Genomic DNA, 12,236 nt, shown 5'->3' on the forward strand with positions numbered 1-12,236 from the left:
TCATGTGTATAAAAATTTTAAAAAGTAAATAAGTAAAAAAATCAATTACAAAAAGAAAAGCAAGTGAAAAAAAGTAAAAATATTATGAAAATAATAAACAAAACACAAACAATACACACACACACACACACACACACACACACACACACACACACACACACACACACACACACACACACACACACACACACACACAAACAATACACACACACACACACACACAAACAAACCCCACACCACACACACACACACACACACACACACACACACACACACACAAAATATAGTACATGAACAATAGCCCTGATACACATCACATATACAGATACATGTAAATACATCCATAAACAACACAATAACAAACATATCTATGTAGACAGTAGCTAAAAGTATTACTCATAACAGAACCATGTGAGGTTGTGTGTGTGTGTGCGTTTGTGTGTTAGTGAGAATAATCTCTAGAATATTACTTTGCTTTTCTGTGTACGGTGAAGTGGTGTGATCTAAGCATGAAGTGGTGTGATCTAAGCAGACTGTCATCATATAGGAAGTAGAGGAGTTTGTTAGAAGGACTGTAGTTGTAGAGAAAGTCACTTGTCTGTGGGGACAGAATGGAGCACACCTTGTTCTGTTTGCTACTATGTAAGTACTGAGTTAGTGTGTTTGTTTATGAACACTAATTACCTCATTTAATAAGAATTTAAGGGAAAAAGGAATAAGACATTAATCAAAATGAAGACAGTTTAATGCTTCAGCTTTGTTTTTGGTGTTTCAGCCCTTATTGAGAAAACATTAGTAAATGTCACTCAAAGGAAATTGCAGCAAATATTGTGTAGAAAGTGACCATTCTACATTGATGTTGCATCTCTGTGAGAACCTGAGATTGTATAGCCGATGCCATGCAGACCTGGTTAGTGTGGTGCTGTGCATTTAACCAGGTCTTCACTCAGGAACTAAAAAGTGGTGCCAACTCAGTGGTTGCAAAATGTGCTATCAATGACAACGAATATAAAATGCAATATTTGTTGGATGTGTTGTAGTATCAAGAAGTGATTATTGTAAATGGTTGAGGGTTCCTACGCTACAGTTATAGTAAACTGTGTTAAGAGATTAATGAGTGGTGTTTTGGTGTTTGTGGTCTCTCTGTGTGCAGAACACGGGAAGTCAGCGGCCATTTAAAGCTGCAGTCCGTAAATCAAACTACAACAGAATGGCCACCCTGACACTTTTTGTGGCATATGGCTGAGGGATGGGGCTAAGGAAATTCATTCATCTACATTGTTTACAATAATTGTCATAAAATAACAATTTTTTGGGGATGATGATGGGATAAGACAGTTGAGGGAATTAAAAGTTATACTCTTCAAGAATAAATGCCTATGATTAATGTAATGATAAAAAAGGTGTGTAGAAATCATAGATTGCACCTTTAAAATAAATTAAAGGTGGATTTGGTAATAAGTAACATGAATATGGCATGTTGTTATTTATTTCAACCAAATATTGGAGCAATGTGACATTCTTTGTTGCAGTGCTGAGTACACACATCTACTCTGGACACTCTGAAGACGATGATGGTAGATATTTGTACACTTGATCAAGCCTCCATCTCTTAATGCGTCATCAAATGTTTTATTTGTCATTTTTAAAGCTGCTTTTAGATAAACATATTTTGTGTTTTGATTGTCTCAAAATAACATGTGTAAATAAATTGTTTCATTCTGGTTTTATTTTGTGCAGGACAGGCAAAGGCTGTTCTGACCAAACACCCCAAACCCTCCCAGATATTCAGTGGAGAATCTGTCACTCTCAGATGTACCATACAGAGGGGAAAAGTCACTGACTGGAAATACACATGGAGCAAGGATGGTGTAGACTTACCCAGTCGGAAGCATAAATATGAGATCAGTGGGGATAATATTTCAAACAGTGGTGACTACAGGTGTCTGGGTAAACATATTGGTAATGGGACGTATTCTGAGTGGAGTGATGTAGTCAGACTGACAGTGACAGGTAAGTCATCTCGTCTCTCATTCACATCAGTCCCTCCTTGTCAATAACCACTTGACATTGGGGCCCATTTCAAGGATGCTATTTTGTCGTTTAAAAAAATTCTGTCTACTATTGCAGTTAAGATTCTTACTTTAATTAATTCTCCTTTCATGTAATAATTGAAGAAATATGGTGTATGGAACTAAGATCATACTTTTAACTGATTGAAGACAAACTGTTTCACAGCTCTGCCTACAGCCTCAGTGAAGATGGTCACTACCCAGGAGACACTGTATTCTGGAGACACAGTCAAGCTGCAGTGTGTCATATCAAACTACACAGACTGGACGTACCACTGGTTAATAAATAAAGAACGGCTTTCTAGTCAGACCAGTAAAACCACCACCATCTCTCTCTCTGATCAGGCTGGTCAGTACCAGTGTCAGGGGACAAGGACAAGACGGCCCCAAAATTCATATCTCAGCTCATCTCTCCACATTAGTGTCACTAGTGAGCTCGCTATTAATTTTCAATCACTGTCTGGACATTCTGAAATTTGAGAAAATGAGGGTACATCTAAATATACTGTATAGAGTGTAAATTCTAACTGAATAGAGACAACATACCCCTATTTAAAATCAACTTTAATCAAAACATAACAATAGCTAAATTATTAGAAATGACCAAACATGTATCCAGACGTTTTGATATTCTGCTCTCTGTTTTCTTAGCTCTTCCTGAAACTACACTGAGCGTGTATCCAAACCCTGCATACACTGGAAAGACAGTAACTCTGACGTGTTCAGTGGGGTCTGACAGTGGCTGGAGGTATATATGGTACAAAGACAACACTAAGAAAGTAGTGACCTTGTCTGGCAGACACACTACAACAGGAGCCACCTTCACCATCAGTAGTGCTGCTGAGTCTGACCAGGGTCTCTACTGGTGTCAGGGAGAGATCCAGTCCAGATCCATATCATCAATCATCAGCGATCCTGTCACTATCACTGTGAAAGGTGAGTAAGTGTGTGTGTGTGTGTGTGTGTGTGTCTGTATATATATATATACAGTGCCTTGCGAAAGTATTCGGCCCCCTTGAACTTTGCGACCTTTTGCCACATTTCAGGCTTCAAACATAAATATATAAAACTGTATTTTTTTGTGAAGAATCAATAACAAGTGGGACACAATCATGAAGTGGAACGACATTTATTGGATATTTAAAACTTTTTTAACAAATCAAAAACTGAAAAATTGGGCGTGCAAAATTATTCAGCCCCTTTACTTTCAGTGCAGCAAACTCTCTCCAGAAGTTCAGTGAGGATCTCTGAATGATCCAATGTTGACCTAAATGACTAATGTTGATAAATACAATCCTCCTGTGTGTAATCAAGTCTCCGTATAAATGCACCTGCACTGTGATAGTCTCAAAGGTCCGTCAAAAGCACAGAGAGCATCATGAAGAACAAGGAACACACCAGGCAGGTCCGAGATACTGTTGTGAAGAAGTTTAAAGCCGGATTTGGATACAAAAATATTTCCCAAGCTTTAAACATCCCAAGGAGCACTGTGCAAGCGATAATATTGAAATGGAAGGAGTATCAGACCACTGCAAATCTACCAAGACCTGGCCGTCCCTCTAAACTTTCAGCTCATACAAGGAGAAGACTGATCAGAGATGCAGACAAGAGGCCCATGATCACTCTGGATGAACTGCAGAGATCTACAGCTGAGGTGGGAGACTCTGTCCATAGGACAACAATCAGTCGTATATTGCACAAATCTGGCCTTTATGGAAGAGTGGCAAGAAGAAAGCCATTTCTTAAAGATATCCATAAAAAGTGTTGTTTAAAGTTTGCCACAAGCCACCTGGGAGACACACCAAACATGTGGAAGAAGTTGCTCTGGTCAGATGAAACCAAAATGGGACTTTTTGGCAACAATGCAAAACGTTATGTTTGGCGTAAAAGCAACACAGCTCATCACCCTGAACACACCATCCCCACTGTCAAACATGGTGGTGGCAGCATCATGGTTTGGGCCTGCTTTTCTTCAGTAGGGACAGGGAAGATGGTTAAAATTGATGGGAAGATGGATGGAGCCAAATACAGGACCATTCTGGAAGAAAACCTGATGGAGTCTGCAAAAGACCTGAGACTGGGACGGAGATTTGTCTTCCAACAAGACAATGATCCAAAACATAAAGCAAAATCTACAATGGAATGGTTCAAAAATAAACATATCCAGGTGTTAGAATGGCCAAGTCAAAGTCCAGACCTGAATCCAATCGAGAATCTGTGGAAAGAACTGAAAACTGCTGTTCACAAATGCTCTCCATCCAACCTCACTGAGCTCGAGCTGTTTTGCAAGGAGGAATGGGAAAAAATTTCAGTCTCTCGATGTGCAAAACGGATAGAGACATACCCCAAGCGACTTACAGCTGTAATCGAAACAAAAGGTGGCGCTACAAAATATTAACTTAAGGGGGCTGAATAATTTTGCACGCCCAATTTTTCAGTTTTTGATTTGTTAAAAAAGTTTGAAATATCCAATAAATGTCGTTCCACTTCATGATTGTGTCCCACTTGTTGTTGATTCTTCACAAAAAAATACAGTTTTATATCTTTATGTTTGAAGCCTGAAATGTGGCAAAAGGTCGCAAAGTTCAAGGGGGCCGAATACTTTCGCAAGGCACTGTATATGTGTATATGTGTGTGTGTGTGTGTGTCTGTGTGTGGACATCACTGTACATATATTCTGATGACCAGATCTTGGTAAGTCAGACAGTTCAGACTGCATACGTATGTTCAGAAATGACAACATATGATATGGTCATGTTGTGATGAATGTTGATCAACATTATTTTACATTCCAAGGTGTGTGATAATGTTTATTTTCTGTGTTGTGTCTGTGCAGAGAGACCTGCGGCTGTTCTGACCCTCCAACTCAACTGGCCCCAGATTTTCAGTGGAGAGACTGTCACTCTCAGATGTGACATACAGGGGGGAGAAAAGATTGAGTATGCTTTTTATAACAGTGGGATGTCGGTCTACACCAAAACAGAGCCTGAGTACAGAATCAGTCCTGCAAAGAATGGTCTATATACCTGTGAAGGTCTTCAGAAAAGAAATGGCTTAAAACACTCCCAGACAAGTAATGCTATACAATTGACCGTGTTAGGTAAGTCTGTTTTTATGGGATTGCAAGAGAAAGACATAAGGGATGAGGTCAAAGAGCAGACAGTGAGATCAATGATGTATCAAAACTGTAGTTTTATTTTGGGGTAAGGTACAATACCATAGTAACAAAATGAGTAAACATTTTAAAGACTGAACATTTTATTTGTGTCATTTCCTTCATAACAGATCAACCCCAAGCTGTCCTAAGTGTCTCTCCTCAGTGGCTGAACCCTGGAGACTCAGTTACTCTGAGCTGTGGGGTTAAAGAGTCATCTACAGGCTGGAGGTTCTTCTGGTACCAAACTGTTCCCTACACAGCTGGGTTACCCTCCCTATCAGAAAGGTCCTATTCTGTAGAGCCTCTATCTGGCAGTGGGACTAGTGAAGACTCCTACACTCTGATCCCTGCTGGTCCTAGTCACACAGGAGGATATGTGTGTAGAGCAGGGAGAGGAGACCCAGTCTATGACACAATCTACAGTGAACCTCAGTTTTTCTGGTCAGGAGGTAACTAACTGCATTGAAACTGCATTTAATCATATTTAAGTCACTCTCATGTGTATATATAACTATCCATTTGACTCTGTCACTGTTACTGTTTCAGATCCGCAAACTTCAGTGTCTCTCAAAATAAGACCTAACAGAAATCAACACTTTACATCAAAGTCTCTCTCACTAAGCTGTGGGGAGAAGGGGAACTCTACTGGATGGAGACTGAAGAGATACAGAGAGAAAGCAGTGGAGTCAGGATGTGGCTCTAACTGGGGATCAATAGCAGGGTCCACATGTACCATCAGATTCACACGTAAAAAGGACAGTGGAGTTTACTGGTGTGAGTCTGGATCAGGAGAGTACAGTAATGCTGTCAACATCACAGTGGCTGGTACGTCTATTGTCCAACATTCACTAACACTTTCTTACATTACAATGTATGATAATGATGTTCAATTCTGTACTTCAGATTTACAGTTTAAATTATATATTATGTTACACAGATGGCCCTCTGATCCTGGAGAGCCCTGCCTATCCCATAACTGAGGGAGACTCTGTGACTCTACGCTGTACAAATAGAAATCAGGAAACAAAACCGAACCCCAAGGTTGATTTCTACAAAGATGGAGTACTCATCAGGAATGAGACCACAGGAGAAATGACCATCCCTGCAGTGTCCAAGTCAGATGAAGGCTCCTATAAGTGTACATCTATTAAAGTAATATCACCAGAGAGCTGGGTGACAGTGAGAGGTGAGAAAAGGGTCATGATCACATGACCTTTTCATAATATCTGTGGTCACCAGTCATTTGTTGTGTTAAAAAGCATACTGTAGGTATGGTTACAAGCTCAGACTGGTCATCTGATCTCAAGTCAGTTGTCAAATATATATTCACTTTGTCCACTACTTTATTTATTTTCTACAACTACCTCAGAACCTGATGGTGATTTGCTGTTCCCTCTCCAGGCGTAACTCCTGGACCCTCTACATCAGTCCTAGTAGGAGTGGTTGTGGGCCTGGTTGTTGCTGGTGTTCTACTGGCCATTCTCCTGGTACTGCTGTGTCGATATAAAAAAGCCAAAAGGTGAGACTTTTATAAATTCTCATTTAACTCATTCAACATGTTTAGGAGAAAAATGTCTAATTACAAATGTTTAAAACAGTAACGACTTGATACAGTATAATAGTATGCATTTCTCATTACAGATTCATGTTGCAACATAATGTTCTCGTGAGTACACCTGCCTTTCAACTACGTTCCTTTTCATACAGTAAAATATAATCTGTGTGTTTCATGAGTATCTCTCTCCCTGTAGGCCCCACCAGCTCCAGAGGACCAACCTGGACCTCCAACAGGACCAAGGATCTACCCAGGGCCAGGCTCCTGATGCTGGGTATAATAATCTGCAGCATGGTCAGTCTCTCATCCCAGACCACTGTCACTCTCCTCTCTGTAACTTCACATACTGACTTTTCACCATTCACTTTATATACATGTTACCGTACTCTATGTCCCTAGGCAAGCTGATGGAAAACCAACCTATTAATCTTTCTCTCTATTCTTTGACCAACAGGTGGCGCTAACATCTATGATACAATCACACCCTCAGACAATAGCGACAATGGTACTGGGAAAGATAAAGGTGGATACCTAGTCAGTTGTACATAACTGAATGCCTTCAAATGAAATGTGTCTTCCGCATTTAACTCTGAATCAGAGAGGTGCAGGGGGCTGCCTTAATCGACATCCACGTCTTCGGCGCCTGGTTAAGAGTGGGTTGCTCAGGGGCAGAACGACAGACATTTACCTTGTCAACTCAGGGATTCGATCCAGCAACCTTTTGGTTATTAACCACTAGGCTACCTGTATGTTAAATTTAGCATGAATACAGTATAGCGTTGTTGTTGCTGTTCTTCATACGTTTAATATGACTAGCATACTAACAGTAAGTAGAGATATTAGTGTATTACCTGTATATTTCAGATTCTGGTGCTGCTACTGCTGAATCAAGTGAGGTGACGTACGCACAGATTCAACTCAAAGAGTTGGACAAGAAAAAGAGAAGTAATTCTCAACTGTTACATAAATTAATACTAAATGTAGCAGTGTTTTTTACTCGTCAAATTTGATAAAAACGTACAAATTCTCACCTCCTCCTCCTCAGAAATGCCAGCTGATCCCAAAGAAAATCCAGTCTATTCTGAGATCAAGGCATGGAAGACCACAGGTGAGACCCATACTATAGGTTGGCAGTCAGTGGAATCTAAATGTGTGATTTTGGAGATTTGAAAAAGATGCAGAGTTTTCAATAAGCTAATTCCTTAATTTGTTCACTGGAAATGTCCATTTTCAGCAGCAACTGGACCTGTTGATGTGACCTATGCTGAGGTTGACCTTAAACAGAAGGCCAAAGCCAAGAAGAAGAAAGGTAAGACTGGGACATCCCTCCTTCAATATTCCCTCTATCATAACCTCACACCTCTGACCCCATATTGACTAGCTGCATAATATTCTGTATATAACTGTTATATTATTCTGATGTTTTATCCTCACCCCTGACAGAAACATCAACCCCACCTGAGGAAGATTCCGTCTATTCTCAAGTGAAGCCAGGTACAGCTTCAGGTAAGACTAATAGCCATATGCTATTGATACTACATATGATACTAATATGGAACTAATGCTCTGATATCAAAGTATAATGTAGCTATTTAAAGTATGTATCTTTGTTTGATTCTTAAGATTTTGTTTGACTGCATGTCCTAAACAACTTGTGCTGCAGGTACTTGAGGGGGTCAGGGATGGAGGGATGGAGAGGATGAAAGGATGGCGGGTTGGAGGGATGGATGGATGGACGGATGGAAGGATGGAAGGACACACCATCAGAGGAGGAGCAGAAGGAAACCGGAACAGGATTTTGCGCTCTCAATGCACACATGCACAAACACACACACACACACACACACACACACACCATAATACGTAACGAAACAATTCCACACAAAGACATGGGGGAAACAGAGGGAATATATATGTAGTGTGATTAGGGAATGTAAACCAGGTGTGCACGGAAACAAGACAAAACAAATGGAAGAATGACAAGTGGAGCGGCGATGACTAGAAGGCCGGTGACGTCTGTTACGGTGAGTGAATGAGGACCCAAAAGCGAACTAACTTAAACAGAGCTTCTTTAATAACCAAACATAGGTAGGCTCAGATAGACCGGCAGATTCCGACAGGACAGGACAAGGTTACAGCAAACATGACGATAGTCTGGCTCAGGCATGAAACACAACAAACAAGAATCCGACAAGGACAGGAACAAAAACAGAGAGAGATATAGGGGACTAATCAGAGGGAAAAAGGGAACAGGTGGGAAACGGGGTGACGAGGTAGTCAGGAGGAGACAAGGAACAGCTGGGGGAAAGCGGGGGAGAAAAGGTAACCTAATACGACCAGCAGAGGGAGACAGGGTGAAAGGAAAGGACAGAAAGACACAACATGACAATACCCCCCCACTCACCGAGCGCCTCCTGGCGCACTCGAGGAGGAAACCTGGCGGCAACGGAGGAAATCCTCGATCAGCGCACGGTCCAGCACGTCCCGAGAGGGAACCCAACTCCTCTCCTCAGGACCGTACCCCTCCCAATCTACGAGGTACTGGTGACCACGGCCCCGAGGACGCATGTCCAAAATCCTGCGGACCCTGTAGATGGGTGCGCCCTCGACAAGGATGGGGGGGGGGGAGGGAAGACGAGCGGGGGCGCGAAGAACGGGCTTAATACAGGAGACATGGAAGACCGGGTGGACGCGACGAAGGTATCGCGGAAGAAGAAGTCGAACTGCGACAGGATTAATGACCCGAGAAATACGGAACGGACCAATGAACCGCGGGGTCAACTTGCGAGAAGCCGTCTTAAGGGGAAGGTTCTGAGTGGAGAGCCAAACTCTCTGACCGCGACAATATCTAGGACTCTTAGTTCTACGCTTATTAGCAGCCCTCACAGTCTGCGTCCTATAACGGCAAAGTGCAGACCTGACCCTCTTCCAGGTGCGCTCGCAACGTTGGACAAAAGCCTGAGCGGAGGGGACGCTGGACTCGGCGAACTGAGATGAGAACAGCGGAGGCTGGTACCCGAGGCTACTCTGAAAAGGAGATAGCCCGGTCGCAGACGAAGGAAGCGAGTTGTGGGCGTATTCTGCCGAGGGGAGCTGTTCTGACCAAGACGCAGGGTTGCGAAAAGAAAGACTGCGTAAGATGCGACCAATAGTCTGATTGGCCCGTTCTGCTTGACCGTTAGACTGGGGGTGAAAGCCGGAAGAGAGACTGACGGAAGCCCCAATCAAACGGCAAAACTCCCTCCAAAATTGAGACGTGAATTGCGGACCTCTGTCCGAAACGACGTCTGACGGAAGGCCATGAATTCTGAAAACATTCTCGATGATGATTTGTGCCGTCTCTTTAGCAGAAGGAAGCTTAGCAAGGGGAATGAAATGAGCCGCCTTAGAGAACCTATCGACAACCGTAAGAATAACAGTCTTCCCCGCTGACGAAGGCAGTCCGGTGACAAAATCTAAGGCGATGTGAGACCACGGTCGAGAGGGAATGGGAAGCGGCCTGAGACGGCCGGCAGGAGGAGAGTTACCGGACTTAGTCTGCGCGCAGACCGAACAAGCAGCCACGAAACGACGCGTGTCATGCTCCCGGGTGGGCCACCAAAAACGCTGGCGAATGGAAGCAAGCGTACCCCGAACGCCAGGGTGGCCGGCTAACTTGGCAGAGTGAGCCCACTGAAGAACGGCCAGACGAGTAGGAACGGGAACGAAAAGAAGGTTCCTAGGACAAGCGCGCGGCGACGGAGTGTGAGTGAGCGCTTGCTTTACCTGCCTCTCAATTCCCCAGACAGTCAACCCGACAACACGCCCCTCAGGGAGAATCCCCTCGGGGTCAGTGGAGGCTACTGAAGAACTGAAGAGACGAGATAAAGCATCAGGCTTGGTGTTCTTAGAGCCCGGACGATAAGAAATCACGAACTCGAAACGAGCGAAAAACAGCGCCCAACGCGCCTGACGCGCATTAAGTCGTTTGGCAGAACGGATGTACTCAAGGTTCCTATGGTCAGTCCAAACGACAAAAGGAACGGTCGCCCCCTCCAACCACTGTCGCCATTCGCCTAGGGCTAACCGGATGGCGAGCAGTTCGCGGTTTCCCACATCATAGTTACGTTCCGACGGCGACAGGCGATGAGAAAAATACGCGCATGGGTGGACCTTGTCGTCAGAGAGGGAGCGCTGAGAAAGAATGGCTCCCACGCCCACCTCTGACGCGTCAACCTCGACAACGAACTGTCTAGAGACGTCAGGTGTAACAAGGATAGGAGCGGATGTAAAACGATTCTTGAGGAGATCAAAAGCTCCCTGGGCGGAAACGGACCACTTAAAGCACGTCTTGACAGAAGTAAGGGCTGTGAGAGGAGCTGCCACCTGACCGAAATTACGGATGAAACGACGATAGAAGTTCGCGAAGCCGAGAAAGCGCTGCAGCTCGATGCGTGACTTAGGGGCGGGCCAATCAATGACAGCTTGGACCTTAGCGGGATCCATCTTAATGCCTTCAGCGGAAATAACAGAACCGAGAAATGTGACGGAGGAGGCATGAAAAGTGCACTTCTCAGCCTTCACAAAAAGACAATTCTCTAAAAGGCGCTGGAGGACACGTCGAACGTGCTGAACATGAATCTGGAGTGACGGTGAAAAAAATCAGGATATCGTCAAGGTAAACGAAAACAAAGATGTTCAGCATGTCTCTCAGGACATCATTGACTAATGCCTGAAAGACAGCTGGAGCGTTAGCGAGGCCGAAAGGAAGAACCCGGTATTCAAAGTGCCCTAACGGAGTGTTAAACGCCGTCTTCCACTCGTCCCCCTCCCTGATGCGCACGAGATGGTAAGCGTTACGAAGGTCCAACTTAGTGAAAAACCTGGCTCCCTGCAGGATCTCGAAGGCTGAAGACATAAGAGGAAGCGGATAACGATTCTTAACTGTTATGTCATTCAGCCCTCGATAATCTATGCAGGGGCGCAGAGACCCGTCCTTCTTCTTGACAAAAAAAAACCCCGCTCCGGCGGGAGAGGAGGAGGGGACTATGGTACCGGCGTCAAGAGCTACAGACAAATAATCCTCGAGAGCCTTACGTTCGGGAGCCGACAGAGAGTATAGTCTACCCCGGGGGGGAGTGGTTCCCGGAAGGAGATCAATACTACAATCATACGACCGGTGTGGAGGAAGAGAGGTGGCCCTGGACCGACTGAACACCGTGCGCAGATCGTGATATTCCTCCGGCACCCCTGTCAAATCACCAGGCTCCTCCTGTGAAGAAGAGACAGAGGAAACAGGAGGGATAGCAGACATTAAACATTTCACATGACAAGAGACGTTCCAGGAGAGGATAGAATTACTAGACCAATTAATGGAAGGATTATGACAAACTAGCCAGGGATGGCCCAAAACAACAGGTGTAAAAGGTGAACGAAAAATCAAAAAAGAAATGGTTTCGCTATGATTACCAGA

The 12,236-nt window shown here is 43.9% G+C and overlaps 1 protein-coding gene across 1 annotated transcript; it reads left to right on the plus strand.

Moving 5' to 3' along the window:
* The first annotated feature begins 254 nt into the window (after positions 1–254).
* On the plus strand, positions 255–6,752 carry LOC110500443 (Fc receptor-like protein 5). The gene is made up of 10 exons (XM_036956508.1): positions 255–642; positions 1,533–1,577; positions 1,741–2,013; positions 2,239–2,502; positions 2,724–3,008; positions 4,909–5,172; positions 5,358–5,678; positions 5,776–6,054; positions 6,167–6,415; positions 6,631–6,752. Exons 1-10 carry the CDS (start codon positions 612–614, stop codon positions 6,750–6,752), a joined length of 2,133 nt encoding a protein of 710 aa, XP_036812403.1. The 5' UTR covers positions 255–611.
* Positions 6,753–12,236: the final 5,484 nt, after the last annotated feature.

This window comes from Oncorhynchus mykiss, chromosome 21, assembly GCF_013265735.2.
Source record: "Oncorhynchus mykiss isolate Arlee chromosome 21, USDA_OmykA_1.1, whole genome shotgun sequence".
In the NCBI taxonomy this organism is placed as follows: Eukaryota; Metazoa; Chordata; class Actinopteri; order Salmoniformes; family Salmonidae; genus Oncorhynchus; species Oncorhynchus mykiss.